Source organism: Heptranchias perlo, chromosome 2 (assembly GCF_035084215.1).
Source record: "Heptranchias perlo isolate sHepPer1 chromosome 2, sHepPer1.hap1, whole genome shotgun sequence".
In the NCBI taxonomy this organism is placed as follows: domain Eukaryota; kingdom Metazoa; phylum Chordata; class Chondrichthyes; order Hexanchiformes; family Hexanchidae; genus Heptranchias; species Heptranchias perlo.
This window is the reverse complement of record NC_090326.1, coordinates 59780410-59796768: the sequence shown is the minus strand read 5'-3', so window position 1 is coordinate 59796768 and position 16359 is coordinate 59780410. Positions and strand designations below refer to the sequence as shown.

Sequence of the window (16359 nt, the reverse complement as noted above, 5' to 3'; positions counted from 1 at the left end):
AGATAAGTACAGGAGGGAGAAAGAAACAGAAGGAGAGGCTGATAGGATTAGATGAACTCGGGTGGGGGGAGGAGGAGGAGGAGGAGGAGGCTCCTGTGGAGCATAAGCAGTGGCATGGACCCAGTTGGGCCGAATGGCCTGTTTCTGTGCTGTACATGCCATGTAATGCACATTAACGTCCTGGTCCTGTCCTGACCTTCGGCGGCAGCAGCAAACAAGTTCGGGGGAGGGGGGATAATGATGCAGCGCGTGTGTCTGACGTGTTTGTGCGCGCGCCCACTAACCCACTCGCTGGGCGCGCGCGCCGGCTGTGACGCGCCCGCGACCCGACCCGCCTGGCTGGGCGCGTGCACGAGGCCGGGAGGCGTTGCTAGGAGCGAGCTAGAGAGAGGAGAGAGAGAGAGAGGAGAGGAGAGGAGAGCAGGGCGGGCGGGCAGGCAGGCAGCGGCTGCGACACGGCCGGGGCCCCCGAGAGCGCATGTACACACACACAGACAGACAGACTCCCGCACGGCGCCTTCTTTTGCCCCTTTTACACCCAGCCCCGAGTGTGGTTGGCGGCTGTCCGCGGAAGATGAAGATGAGGATGATGTCGAGGAGAGGACGCTGTTCAGCGGAAGGAGGTGGCGCCGGGAGTGGTGGTGGCGGCGGCGGCGGTGGCGGTGGTGGTGATGATGAGGAGGAGCGGGCTCGGCTGCCCCCGGTCAGGAATCCCTTTGTACATGACATCCGCTTCTCGGCGCTGCAGAAAGCCAAGGTAAGGAGAGCGGGGATGGAGCGGCCGCCTACCCCCGACCCGCTGGGCCGTGCGCTCTGCACCGAGTCGGGATGCCGGAGGAGCCCTCGCTCCTGCTGTGTGCTGCTCGCCGATCTGCACGTTGTGCCGCTGCTGCAGATATCGGTCTGTCGCTCTTCTATTTTTCTCTATCTTCCTCCTCTTTCCGCCCCCCTCCCCTCCCCTCCCCTCTTTTTTGTCTGATACTGTAATTTAGGTCCCGGCAGTGACAGCACCAGCACTGATGTACAAGATCTACAAGTAATGGGAAACATCCCCCTTTCTCTTGTATTCCTGGCGTTAATTAGTTAAACCTCGCAATTCGGTTCCACGGTTGCTGCAAAGGCAGCGGCTGAATTGTAGACGCGCAGAGAGTTGTATATTTTATGCAAATATAATTTTTATTGGATTTTATTTTGGTTTGGATTTTCTATTTTTCCCTCTTTTGAGGAGAGCGATTTCTAGAGTGGTTTGCAATTCAGTTTTTTTTTGTCTGCACAAAGCTAAGATAGTGTAATAACTAGACAGGATTAGCAGTGCTATTATTATACTGTAAATACCACGGACTTGCAAAGTCTGAGCAGAAATTTAAAAGCAGTTGTGGTACATCCGTTACGTGCCTTGGGGTGCTTCAGGTTTACTGCTTGTTTCCTTAAGGAAGCTTCCAGCTGTGAATACCATACCTCTGGGAAACCACTGCACACATTGTTTAGCTTCCTGTTAACCTGTGGCATCAGATCACAGCGACGCCATTTGCGAATATGCTCCACTAAGTTTGAAAATATTAAATTTTTAATTATATTCAGTATTTGCTATTTGATATGCACTAAGGGCTTCTTCCTGTCATTATAATCGAGTGCAAAGGATTTACCTTACAACATTACGAGATTCAGATACTCGGTGAGATTAGATTGTAATTATGGTTTGTGATATTTTTATTGCACTCATTAGTGGAATAAAAGCAATAGGGTATCTGTAGGGAGGAGTTTTGTTAACCCCACATGTTGCCTTGTGTTGCAGAAAGCTAAGCTGGTAATGGACATCATTAATCAGCCTTTACACAAATGAGTAGTTAAGGTATTTGTGAGGCAATGGGTTTATAGAAGTAATAACAACTTGCATTTATATAGTGCCTTTAACATAGTAAAATGCCCCAAGGCGCTTCACCGGAGCGTTATCAAATAAAATTTGACACCAAACTATATAAGGAGATAATAGGACAGGTCACCAAAAGCTTGGTTAAAGAGGTAGGTTTTAAGGAACGTCTTAAAGGAGGAGCGAGAGGTGAACAGATTTAGGGAGGGAATTCTGGAGCTTAGGGCCTAGGCAGTCGAAGGCACGGCCGCCATTGGTATGGCGATTAAAATCGGGGATGCACAAGAGGCAAGAATTGGAGGAGTACAGAGATCTTCGAGGGTTGTAGGACTGGAAGAGGTTAGAAATAGGGAGGGGCGAGGCCATGGAGGGATTTGAAAACAAGGATGAGAATTTTAAAATTGAGGCATTCCTGAAACGTGAGCCATTGTAGGTCAGCAAGCACGGGTGATGGGAGAACGGGACTTGGTGTGAGTTACGGAGGTGGAAGTAGGTGGTCTTGGTGATGGAGCGGACATGTGGTTGGAAGCTCACGTTAGGGTCAAATAGGACGCCAAGGTTGTGAATGATCTGGTTCAGCCTCAGACAGTGGCCAGGGGGAGGGATGGAGTCGGTGGCTAGGGAACGGAGTTTGGGGCGAGGACCAAAGTCAATGGCTTTGGTCTTCCCAGTATTTAGTTGGAGGAAATTTTTGCTCATGTGGACAAGCGGTATGACAAATGAGAGACCGTGGAGGGGTCGAGAGAAGTGGTGGTGAGGTGGAGCTGGATGTCGTCAGCGTACATGTGGAATCTGACGTGTTTTCGGATGATGTCATCAAGGAGCAGCATGTAGATGAGAAATAGACAGGGGCCAAGGATAGATCTTTGGGGGACTCCAGAGGTAACAGTGCAGGTGCGGGAAGAGAAACCATTGCAGGTAATTCTCAGGCTACGACTGTAATAGGGGGAAAAATATGTAGCAAAGGGTGGTGATATTCTCATTGAATGTCATTTCACTGCAGATATGGTCCTACTGGTTCAACTCTTACTGTGTGTGAATGTGTTGTGTTGGTTCTGTGATTATTTAATGTAGGCCCTAGGGAGTTGCAACTGGTGTTTCAGAACAAACTTGCAGAAGCTGCTGACTCAGTAATTCTTGTACCATGTAGTGCAGTGAAAAAAATTGAAGACTGACATTGTATAAGTGTATGCCTGAAAATATTTTCTGCTGCTTTGTAAAACAAACATATTGTTTGGCAACAATTTTAAAAAGCATAATGTTTGTGCAACCTCTTGCTTACAACATTTCTCTCATGCTTGCCTTGTATATGTGGACTCTGGAGCATTGGCTTCAATAGCAGACGAATGTAAATTTGAATACCATCATTTACTTGCATTTATAATTTTCTACCTTTTTATTAATAAGTTCAGTGAGTTTTTAACTGGATCGCTAGATGGAGCATTGTGCAGCAACTGAGTGCTCTATGTCAGAGAAGGAAAAAGGATTGGAACTTTAAGGTTGTTACGTTGTTCTGTAAAATTCTAAATACTGTGTTCATAACTAGTCATTATACACAGTTACTTTATACAGAAAAAGCACCGTCCATCTGGACTGTTCATAACTCATTGCTTTCACATTGGGCTGCTGGCATTTGGTGAGAGGGATGACTTAAATTGGTTGGGGGTGGGGAGGAATTATCTCTGTATAGAGACAAAATTTGGGCAGTAAATCTATTTGCATATCAATGTATAGGATGCTATAAACTGAGAATGGGGGTAATTTTATCACCCACTCTTAACATTAATCATTGCACAGTTGGATGTTGTATGGGCCAGATGTAGAGCAAAGTTCCCTCCATGCTGCCCCAACAAATGTGGCTTAACTCCAACTTTGGAAGAGAAGCAGATATTACCCTTTTGATTTCTCTGGGTGAGTTTGCCAGTTTGTGGTGAACTTAGGGCAATTTTGTGCTGCCAAAACAAACTTTTAAATGGGTTTTATGTATGAAAATAAAGATGAGAAAACATCATCAGTGGCATCAAGCCTAACCATCCAGTCAACAGAGCAACCTTGTTCGCTGTTCACCCACCCTCTAACCATGGTATCTCTTGGGAGAGGGAAAAAGAACTGGCCAATTCAGGGAAAAATGTGAGAAATCCCTGTCTGACTTTCCGAGACAATGAAGCAAGTTCCGAGATCACTGTTGTCCGTGACTTGTCCTAATCACAACTAACTAGCAACTTGACCCCTATAACTGGAAATGTCTGCTTCTCAGGGACTTAGCAGTTTCACTCTAAAAGACTGTAGCGACTCCTTACTCACCACGTGTCTTGACAGTTTGTTCTGGAGGACGATGACTCTCTTTAAAAAGAAGCACTTCCTGGCATCTAACTTTACTCTTTGCCTATGGATTTTATAGGCACGATTTCTAGTACTACTATGCCTATCTATTTCAAATGACCTTTCTAACCAGACTGTATCCAGTTCCTGATTCATATCCCCTCGAAGTCTGTGTTTCTCCAAAGTAAATATCCCTAGCTCTTGTAGCTTATCCTTATATAATTGAACTCTAAGATTTGGTATCCTTCTGGCCACCCTCCTCTCCATCCTCTCCAACAGTTTAATATCCTGTGTGGGGACCAAAACTGGGAACCATACTTCAAATGCTTACATATTAGAGGAATATATATATCATCTATTGCCCCCAAGTCTCTTGCTTAATCTGTTACATTTAATGGATACACCATGTCTGGAGGTTACTAACTCTAAGTGCACAGCGCTATAATTGTCCTAATTAAATGACATCTGCCGCACACTAGCCCCTTCATCTAACTTGCGTAAATATTGATTTGACCTGAATTACCAACCGCCTGTGAATTCAGGAATGGTTCCATTTATGTCCTCTTCTAATCGCTAATTAAAATGATGAACAGTATTGGTCCCATCACAGAGCCTTGGAGGAACTTCACATGTAACCAGGTCCTAATCAGATCTATTCCCATTAATAACCCTCTTATGTGATTTAAACCAGTTACCTATCCAACATAATAGCTGTCCTATAATCCTGTGTGTATGGCTGTCAGATACCCTGTAGTATCGGGGAACCTTGGTGTGATGATATCCATTTCGATATAGAAATGGTCTTCTGCAAATAGTAAGGTTTTTATTGTACGATAATATTTGCAGCTTCCTGTAGTGCAGACGTACCAAGTGTATTCTGTCTCCAAATACTGCCGTATGCTGAAATGGTCTTCTCTAGTATTAAAACATGTAAAAAGACAGGCAATTTAATACAGAAAATAAAATTGAGTTACATCTTTTGTGTATGGTCTTAGGGTTACCAACATAGGCTGATCCAGCCTAAAGATAAGGCAGCTCAGGAAAGCTATTAAATTTGTGGATAAGACTAAAGTAACTTATCTTTGGGGTTGTAAGATCTTTGCCTAAACTGCAGTGCCTGCTTAGGTTTTCAAAATGGTGGATATAAGCAAAAGCCAGTCACCTTAAATAACTGAGGATCATAGTATCTGATATATACAGTTATGCTATTGAGACTGTTGAATATTTATGATGTCATCATTCTGATCTTGTCTTATATTCATCAGCCAGCTATCTTTTGCTGTATATGTTTCAGGCATCACCAACTAGTTTGCTGAAAAAGATATTGTAAGTTCTAAAAGGAGGTGATATCTTTCGGCTGATAAATTGAAAATCCTCTGCTAGATATTTTGTATCAAAACTGTATTTGCAGACTTAAACAACATTTTACAAAATAAATGGGCAAAATATGTAAGTGAGTGGACCAATAGCAGATGAAATTTAATGTGGGCAATATAGGAAGGAAAAGTGGGCAGGTAGTCTGTGAAGGTGTTGATATAGCTAAGGATAAAGTTTAAAGACGCTTAGGAGTCTTAGTAGACTTGACACTCAACATGTACATCCAGTGCAGCAATCAACAAAGTTAATAGAATATGAACTACACAGCCAAAACAATAGAATAAAGCCAGAGGCAGTCATGATCAAACTGTATAGTGCTCTGATCAGACCATACCTTAAGTACTGTGTCCAGTTCTGGTCACCAAGGCACGACGGACACACTAAAGAATTGGAGACACCGCAGAGAAGAGCTATGAGGCTCATATCTAATGTCAAAAGTTTTGAGCTATGAGGAAGGATTGGAGAAATTTGGGCTTTTCAACCTTGAAAGGTGTTTGAGATGTTATAGCAATAATGGCATGGAAAAGGTAAATCTGGAAAATTACTTGAAATTAAATTGAGAGTAGGAAAAGGAACGACAGATTCAAACTAATAAAAGGCAAATTTAGCCCTCATATCAGGAAGCTCTTCAGAACGATCAATATGTGGAATGGACATCTGGATTGACCACTGGAGGTGAAAACCCTGGATTCATCTAAGAACCAATTGAATGATTCAGTGGTGGGACTTGAGGGTCTTTCTGGATGGATGTACTAAAACAGGCTGTTTGGCTTTCTTGGTAAATAGCTTGTGATTTGTAATTTTGATTTCTGTGCCACGATGCATCATGATCAATATCCTACAGAATGTACTTTAATTCATTGTCATTATTCACGCAGTACCAGCTTGATGCTATGTTTTGTATTTATGATATAGAGAAAAATTGTAGCCACATTGCCTTTGGTTTTGAGTTGGTGTAATGAAAGGATAATTGTAATGGACTGACAGTATGCAGAAGTTCCTTTGGTCATCTTTTACTATTCTAGTAAGTGACTTCTCTTTCTCATCCAGTCTGAATAATATGGTTGACAGGATGTCAAATCTCAGAGCAGGTTTGTGCCCAAGCGTTCATGTCTACTTGAACCTGAATGTAGAAGGTAACATGGGTTGTTTCATATTGAACTGAGCACTGCTAGATTAACTCAAGTGCAACTATGCACTATAACTTCAGAATATATATGGATATATTTGCACTTCATAGAATCATACAGCACAGAAGGAGGCCAATTGGCCCAACCTGCCTGTGCCAGCTCTTTGAAAGAGCTATCCAATTAGTCTCACTCCCCTGCTCTTTCCCCACAGCCCACCATTTTTTTCATCTCAAGTATTTATCCAATTTCCATTTGAAATTTACTGTTGAATCTGCTTCCACCACCCTTGCAGGCAGTGCATTCCAGAACATTGCTGCATAAAACAATTTCTCCTTATCTCCCCTTTGATTCTTTTGCCAAATATCTTAAATCTGTGTCCTCCGGCTACTGATACTCCTGCCAGTGGAAACAGTTTTGCCCTATTTACTCTTTTCAAAATGATGAGGGGTTTTGATCTCCCCATAACCTTCTCTGCACTAAGGAGAACAATCCCAGCGTTTCTAGTCCCTCCACGTAACTGAAGTCCCGCATCTCTGGTACTATTCTAGTAAATCGCTTCTGCACCCTCTCCAAGGCCTTAACATCCTTCCTAAAGTGTGGTGCCCAGAATTGGATGCAATCCTCCCGCTGAGGCCTAACCAGTGATTTATCAAGGTTCAACATAACTTCCTTGCTTTTGTACTCTATGCCTCTATTTATAAAGCCTAGGATGCCGTATGCTTTTTTAACAGCCTTATAGACTTGTCTTGCCATCTTCAAAGATTTGTACATGTAAACCCCCAGGTCTCTCTGTTCCTGCACCCCCTTTAAAATTGTACTATTTAGTTTATTTTGGCTCTCCTCATTCTTCCAAAATGCATCACTTCATACTTCCCTGCATTAAATTTCATCTGCCATGTGTCTGCCCATTTCACCAGCCTGTCTATGTCCTCCTGAAATCTGCTCTATCTTCCTCACTGTTTGCTACATTTCCGAGTTTTGTGTCATCTGCAAACTTTGAAATCATGCCCTTTATACCCTAGTCCAGGTCATTAATATATATCAAAAAGAGCAGTGGTCCTAATACCGACCCCTAGGGGACACCACTGTATAGTTCCCTCCAGTCTGAAAACAACCGTTTACAACTATTCTCTGCTTTCTGTCCCTTAGCCAATTTTGTATCCATGCTGCAGCTGCCCCTTTAATCCCATGGGCTTCAACTTTGCCAAAAGTCTATTATGTGGTACTTTATCAAACGCCTTTTGAATGTCCAGATACAGAACATCAACCGTATTACCCTCATCAGCCCTCTCGTTACTTCATCAAAGAACTCAATCAAGTTCGTCAGACACTATTTGCATTTACCAAATCCGTGCTGGTTGTCATTTATTAACCCATGATTTTCCAGGTGAAAGTTAATTTTGTCCTGGATATTAGGCTAAGTGGCCTGTAATTTCTGAGTTTATCCCTGTCCCCTTTTTTTGAAAAGGGGTGTAACATTTGCAACCCTCCAGTTTGCTCCCATATCCACGGAGGATTGAAAGATTGTGGCTAGAACCTTTGCTATTTCCATCCGTACTTCCCTCAGCAATCTAGGTTGCATCCCATTCGGACCTGGTGACTTTTCATATTAACAGTTATAATAAGTGACACTTATTAACAGTTACTACTTTTGATGCAAATAACAGCTATATTCTAACAATTCAGGTTCAAGTTTTAGTTCTTAGCACTTAGATCCTATGTCTTAGGAAAGATGCATTGCATAAATTTGCAGAAAATAGCTTTTTTTCCCCCTTGGGGTTTGTTTCAACTAAATGGCTCAATTTGTGACATTGAGACCAAGTTATTTTAATGCTGAATCTCCTGTTCCACTGTCCAATGTATATCAAATGATGCAAGTTAGAACATGAAGTCTTGAAGTTATGATGTAGAAAAGACTTATAAGATACGTTTGTTGGAATCACTAACTGTTGTCAAATGTATTGGTAAATGAAATCATTTGTATTTGTAAACTTAGATTTTTTAAAACCAACTATTTGCAATAGTGTATTTTTTCCTTCAAAACTGAAGTTATTTCTTACACAACGATCACAAAATCTGGGCTATGGTGTCTTTTACAGTTTGAGCTTGTTCCCAGCACAGCAAAAGTTAGCCTCCTTAGACAACAGTGTAATTCCTATGAACTGAAACTTGTGTATGAAGTAGCTGGGATAGGGTGCTGCCAAGCAATAAACCCTTGCACTGTTGGGCTATGCAGTAGAAACAGTATGTCATACCATTGTATACTACTGATCTCTCTCTAATTCAGTGGGAAGGACCATGCTCACAGGCTATATAGTTTAGACTAAAAAGTACTAGTCTACTCTTGAAGTCACTCAATTCAAATTACCTGATAATTTTTTTTTGCATTAAATTCTGATTTATTTATATTGCTCAGTTCAAATTATTGGATAATTAAAGTTTTTTAGTGCAAAAACGACTTTGAATTATCTAGACTGTAATTTAGTTTATTGTAAGAAGTAAAATTATACTGAAGCAAAAATCATTGAGTAAATGGCAATATGTTATTTAGCTTTCTCTGGTACATTAACTGTGTTTTCTGACTCCAACATAAATGTTTTTCAACATTCTTAGAACTTTTCCAGAATCCATATAGCTTTATATAATATGTGAACATGGCTCAATAGAGTCCTGTCTTGCTGCAGTGATTTGGACATGTAGTGTAAGTGAGTGAACTGCATGGGCTGAAATAAGGACCGAGCAAAAGTCTGTCATATTAATTCCCTGGTTCAGTTTCTGGCTATAGAACTGTTAATCAAAATCGGAAAAAAAGACATACCATGTTAACGAGCAGCAATACCCAGGAAATGCTAATGGTGATACAATGTGCACCTGCCCTGTCATACAAACACAGTATCATCTTCTGTAATAAATGTTTTGTTCATCCCTTCGACATCTAAGAAAGGAGACAGAATGTCATTTCATTTTCAGCAGTGAGTTCTTTGATGACTGATGAGATCAGGCTTGTGTGGAGCAAAAATGGCATAGACCAGTTGGGCCTATTTCTGTGCTGTAGTTTCGATCTAACTTAATTTGATGAGACCAATGTTTGCCAGGAATGAACATCCACAGAGCGAACAGTGGATCCCAGATACACCAGGTTGAGGATCACTGTGCTCTTGTGGTCCATGCCCAGGATATGCAAATAGTCATGAACCACGTTGCAACAGCTTGCCTGCAATTTGGTATGACTGTCAGCCTTAAAAAGATGGTGGTACTCTTACAAGCAGCCCCAGGCAAGGATTACACTCCACCTAAGCTCAGCTGATGTTTACATTCAGCATCAGCAATGCGACGGGCCTCATAGCAGAAGGTGCCTTCATGGTGGTTTCTTGCCACACTTTATTATCTTGAGCAAATTGTTCCCACTATTTTGCACTGTTTCAGAGTCGTTTTTAAGCAGTCTTTATATCTCTTTTGCTGTCCACCACGCGATCGCTTCCCAGTTGTCATTGTGCCATAAAAGATCATCTTTGGGATTTGTTCATCACACATTCGTACCACATGACCTGACCATCATAGCCGTGCCTTCGTGATCAGAGAACCTATGCTTGGCATGTCAACTTCTTTAGGAACTTCGGTGTCGGTGATCTTGTCTTACCATCTGATCTTTATTAGTCGTCTAAGACTGCTTGGGTAAAAGTGATTTACTTTCTTAATATGGCAAGGATATGTTGTCCACATTTCACATGCATAAACCAAGGTTATCAGAACGGCTGTCCTGTGTACTTTGGGCTTGGTCTGCTGGCTGATGCCCCTCTTGTCCCTGAGGTGCTCATGGACTTTGCCAAAAGTTAAGCTGGCTTTGGCAGGATGCTTATGCATCGACATAGACTTCGCTAGATGGTGCTACCCAGGTAGGTGAATCTGTCCACAGCCTGAAACATGTAATCACTGATAGTGATCTTAGGTGGAGTGTAATCCTTGCCTGGGGCTGCTTGAAAGAGTACCACCATCTTTTTAAGGCTGATAGTCATGCCAAATTGCAGGCAAGCTGTTGCAACGTGGTTCATGATTATTTGCATATCATCCTGGGCGTGGGCCACAAGAGCACAGTGATCAGCACTTAGGAGTTCACAAACAAATTCTTCCAGCAACTTTGTTTTAGCATATTCTTCTAAGGTTGAATAACTGCCCATCAGTCCTGAATCTGATATTTACTTCGATTTTGAGATTATTGAAAGTCACGAGAAGCATAGCAGCAAACAAAATGCTGAAGAGTGATGGTGCAAGGACGTATCCATGCTTAACACCTTTCGTAATGGGGATGGAGATGAAATCTTCCATCGCTAGCCATCATGAAATTGTTTGACCATTTCAAAAAATTTGTCTGGACACCTAAACTTGGAGAGGATTTTCCAGAGACCTTCGCGACTGACAGTGTTGATTGCCTTTATCAGGTCAACAAAGATAGGAACATAGGAACAGGAATAGGCCATTCAGCCCCTCGTGCCTGCTCCGCCATTTGATAAGATCGTGGCTGATCTGTGATTTAACTCCATATACCTGCCTTTGGCCCATATCACTTAATAAAGTAGAAGTTTACATTTTGCTCTCTGCATTTTTCTTGGAGCTGTCTGGCTGCGAAGATCATATCAGTTGTGCCTGTCCCTTTTTTGAACTTACATTGACTGGTAGGATTTTTTCAGCAATGTGTTGAATAAAGCAATTAAGCATCATTCTTCTAAGGATCTTTCCAACAATGACAAGAAAATCAATTGCTATACCAAACAATCTGCCCTGCTTTTTCACAGGCAGCCTCATCCCATTGTAAGCTGGTGGTCTTTAGAGAAAAAGCTTTCATTTTAATAATAGCTAGCTAGTTCTCCGTATAATCCATAATTGAAAAGTAAAGAATATATAATACAGCAGGCTTATCATTTCAAAAAGGATAAACCTCACTTGGTCACATTATGATCTGTGCCAATATTTTTGATATATATTAATGACCTGAACTTGGGTTTATGAGGAAAAATTACAAAGTTAGCCAATAACACAAAACTTGGAAAACAGTGAGGAGGATAGTGGCATACTTTAGGAGGACAAAAACAGACTGGTGAAATGAGCAGATACATGGCAGATGAAATTTTGGAAGGAAGAATGAGGAGTGGCAATATAAACTAAATGATACAATTTTAACGGGAGTGCAGAAACAGAGTCACCTGGGGGTTCACATACACAAATCTTTGAAGGGATCCTGGGCTTTAGAAACAGAGGCGTAGAGTACAATATCAAAGATGTTATGCTAAACCTTTTTAAATCATTGGTTATGCCTCAGCTGGAAGTATTGTGTCCAATTCTAGGCACCACACTTTAGGAAGGATGTCCAAGACCTTGGAGAGGGTGTAGAGGAGATTTACTAGAATGGTACCCCAGATAAGGGACCAGTTATGTGGAGAAACTAGAGAAGCTAGGATTGTTCACCTTAGAACCAGAGAAGGTTAAGGGGAGATTTAATAACAGTGTTTAAAATTATGAAGGGTTTTGAAAGAGTTTTTAGGGAAAAACTGTTTCCACTGGCAGTAGGGTCGATAACCAGAGGGATTTAAGATAATTAGCAAAAGAACCAGGGTGAGATGAGAACAATTTTTTTTTCACAGAGTTGTTCTGATCTGGAATGCACTACCTGAGGGTGGTGGAAGCAGATTCAATAATAGCTTTCAAAAGGGATTTGGATATATACTTGAAAAGGAAAAAATTGCAGGGCTATGGGGAAAGAACAGGGGAGTGGGACTAATTGGGTAGCTCTTTCAAAGAGCTGGCAAAAGCATGATGGAACGAATGGTCTCCTTCTGTGCTGTATGATTCTATGATCTGTTTGTTGTAAAAAAAACATTTCACTCTATGCTTCCTGCCAGAGATCAACATTTTTCGCTAAGACAGTGACAGACAGACAGTAAAGGTTAATAATATATTTAAATTTTAACTTGTTTGCCCCAAATAAATTTCTGACAAAAATCCAGAAAAGGTCGGGAAACACTATTTTTGGGAATTCATACAGAAGGTTTATCTTTTATGAAGTATCAGCTCAATTGGCTGTACTCTCACCTCTGAGTGAGAAGATTCACAGTTAAAGTCCCATTTCAGGACTTGAACATAGAAACTCAGAGGATACTTCAACGTAATACTGCATTGTCAAAGACATTAAACCAAGGGCTCATCTGCCTATTCTAGTGGACATTTAAGATCTCATGAAGGAGCACCGAGTTTTCTTGCTGTCCTGACCAATATCTTTCCCTCAAACAGCACAATCAGAAACAGATTAACTGATCATTCATTTCTTGCTGTGTGCAAAATGAGTCTCGCATTTACCTTCATCATGGTGGTTGCATGGGAACCATTTTGGGCCATTTCCGAGAGACAGGAAGCACTTCGGGACGTTTTGAGACACACAACAAGGCACTATATAAATGCAAGCTTGTTCTTTACCTTTATCTAAATCTTGAATCTTCACTAACGTATTAATACAAAATTGACATGCTGATACCAAAATGTTAGATAACTGAACCACTATGGTGAGGATATGTGACTGTTTTATTCAGTAAATTGCTGAGCAACGTTGTGTGTGTTGTATAATTTGTGAGGTTAATTTCTAAGCCATTTGCTGATTTATTTTCAGTAAACTATCTCCTCAGCAACAGTTTAAAAAAAATTTGTGTGGTAGGTGCTGTTTCATCAAATAACCCTTTGTGGTGGTGTGAATTGTTGATTGTGGAGTGGTTCAGCTCATGAAGTAAGTCATGGGTAAACATTTGGTCAAATATCCACATCTTATCTTAAAGTATATTGTAGATGTCCAAAACTTGTGGCTCAAGGAAGGGAAAGAAATGGAACAAGGGAATCGCCCCTCCCCTCCTCAAAAAAATTACCTGATGCTTAAGTGCATCTCTCCTGACTGCATCTGTTTTCATTACTACTACAACAACAAATTGCATTTATATAGCGCCTTTAACGTAGTAAAACGTTCCAAGGCACCGCACAGGAGCGTTACCAAACAAAATTTGATACAGAGCCACATAAGGAGATATTAGGACAGGTGACCAGAGGTAGTTTTTAAAGAGTGTCTTAAAGGAGGAGAGAGGGGCGGAGAGGTTTATGGAGGGAATTCCAGAGCTTAGTGCCAAGGCAATTGAAGGCACGGCCGCCAATGGTGGAGCGATTAAAGTTGGCGATGTGCAAGAGGCAAGAATTGGAGGAGCGCAGTGATGTAGGAGGATTGTAGGACTGGAGGAGTTTACAGAGATAGGGAGGGACGAGGCCATGTAGGGATTTGAAAACAAGGATGAGAATTTTAAAATCGAGACCTTCGTGGACCTGGAGCCAATGTAGGTCAGCGAGCACGGATGATGGGAGAACGGGACTTGGTGCGAGTTAGCATAAATGCAGCAAAGTTTTCGATGAGCTCATGTTTACGGAGGGTGGAATATTGGAGGCCAGCCAGGAAAGCATTGGAATAGTCGAGTCCAGAGATAACACAGCAAGGATGAGGGTTTCAGCAGCAGATGAGCTGAGGCAGGGACGGAGACGTGCGATGTTACGAAGGTTGGAAGGAGGTGGTCTTGGTGATGGAGTGGATATGTGGTCAGAAGCTCATCTCTGGGCCAAATAGAACGTCAAGGTTGCGAACGGTCTGGTTCGGCCTCAGACAGTGGCCAGGGACAGGGATGGAGTCGATGGCTAGGAAACGGAGTTTGCGGCGGGGACCAAAGACAATGGCTTCGGTCTTCCCAATATTTAGTTGGAGGAAATTTTTACTGATCGGACAAGCAGTGTGACAAATGAGAGACAGTGGAGGGGTTGAGGGAGGTGGTGGTGAGGTAGAGCTGGGTGTCGTCAGCGTACATGTGGAATCTGACTTGTTTTCGGACGATGTCGCCGAGGGGCCGCATGTAGATGAGAAATAGACAGGGGCCAAGGATTGTCCTTGGGGGACTCCAGAGGTAACGGATGGGGAAGAGAAGTCATAGCTGGTGACTCTGTGGCTACGACTGGATAGATAAGAATGGAACCAGGCGAGCGCAGTCCCACCCAGCTGGATGACAGAGGAGAGGAGTTGGAGGAGGATGGTGTGGTCAACCATGTCAAAGGCTGTAGACGGATTGAGAAGGATGAGGAGGGATAGTTTAACATGTTCACAGTCACATAGGATGTCATTTGATGAGGGCCATTTCAGTACTGTGGCGGGGTGGAAACCTGATTGAAGGGATTCAAACAGGGAGTTGAGGGAAAGATGTGCATGGATTTGGGAGGCGACAACACATTCAGGGACTTTGGAGAGGAAAGGGAGGCCGGAGGAGATGTTTGCAAGGACAGAGGGGTTAAGGGTTGTTTTTTTGAGGGGGGGTGATGACGACAGATTTGAAGGGGAGAGGGACAGTACTTGAGAGGGAACAGTTAATAATATCAGCTAACATGGGAAGTTTGGTGGGAATAGGTCGAGGGAGCAGGATGTGGGTCTCTTGGTCAAGATGAGGGCACAAGGGGAGATAGGAGAGAAACTAGAGAAAGATGCGAGTTCAGGGCTAGGGCAGGGGGGATCCTTAAGGGAAGTTTGGCTTGGTGGGATAGGGGGAGGGAGGGAAGCAGCAGAGGCAGCTGAACGGATGGTCTCAATCTTAGTGACAAAGAAGTCCATGAGTTCCTCACACTTTTCGTTGGAGGTGAGGGTGGAGGAGGTAGGGGAGAGGGGTTTAAAAGGATGGTTTGTAGTGGAGAAGAGAAGCCGGGGGGGTTATCTTTGCATTCCAGGATGATCCTGGAATAGTGAGCAGTTTTGGCAGAAGAGAGCAGGACCCGATAGTGATTTATGTGATCCAACCAGATTTGGCGATGAAGGCTAAACCACTTGTCCGCAATAAATGTTCAAGTCTGAGTCCCTTGGATTTAAGAGAGCGGAGATGAGGGCCATACCAGGGGGAATGACCAGGGTGAGAGCGAGTAATGGTTTTAATGGGGACAAGGGCCTCAAAGGTGGAGGTGAGGGTGCGATGGAGCAGATCGGTAGCTACAGAAAAATCATGGTGAATGGAGGGCCAAAGGCTAGACAATCGGGAATTTGAAAGTGCCATTATAAGTGACTTGGAGGATAATTTTTTCCAGGGGCAGACACAGAAGTAAGTGGGGTTTGGAGGGGGAAGGGGGATGTGGGTGGAGAGGGATACAAGGAAGTGATCAGAGATGGCCGTATCCGTGATTGGCACAATGGGAATAGAGAGGCCACGTGAGATGGCAAGGTCGAGGGGATGGCTGTGAAATGGGTAGGGGAGTTTATATGGAGGGGGAAATTAAGGGACGATAGGAGGGCTCAGAGGAGAGAGAGCATGATGAGTTGAGATGGAGGTTGAAATTTATTTTTTTACATCTATCTGTGAAGCAACTTAGGACCTTTTGTTATGGTGAATGTGCTATACAAGTGCAAGTTGTTATTGACTAAGTGGTGTTGAGAATCTGATGTTCAGCTATTAGCAAAGACTGAAATAAATCAGGCCACAGTGCCAGCCAATTTTGGATTAACATCTTCATCAAACCATCTTTTGTTTGTTGACATTGGGGTCATTTTTGACCTTGCTGGTTTTGAGCCAAAAGAAAATATTGCGAGTTTTGCTATTATAGAAAGAACCA

At 42.6% G+C, this 16359-nt stretch overlaps 1 protein-coding gene across 1 annotated transcript in view; it reads left to right on the top strand.

Annotated features, from left to right (window-relative positions):
• The first annotated feature begins 403 nt into the window (after window positions 1-403).
• Window positions 404-16359, top strand: part of LOC137339595 (lysophosphatidylcholine acyltransferase 1-like) — a 183706-nt gene continuing 167750 nt past the window's right edge. The window contains exon 1 of the mRNA XM_068001907.1: window positions 404-757. Within this exon, the coding sequence (XP_067858008.1) occupies window positions 479-757 (279 nt within the window). The 5' untranslated portion in view covers window positions 404-478. The remainder of the gene's footprint in view (window positions 758-16359) is intronic.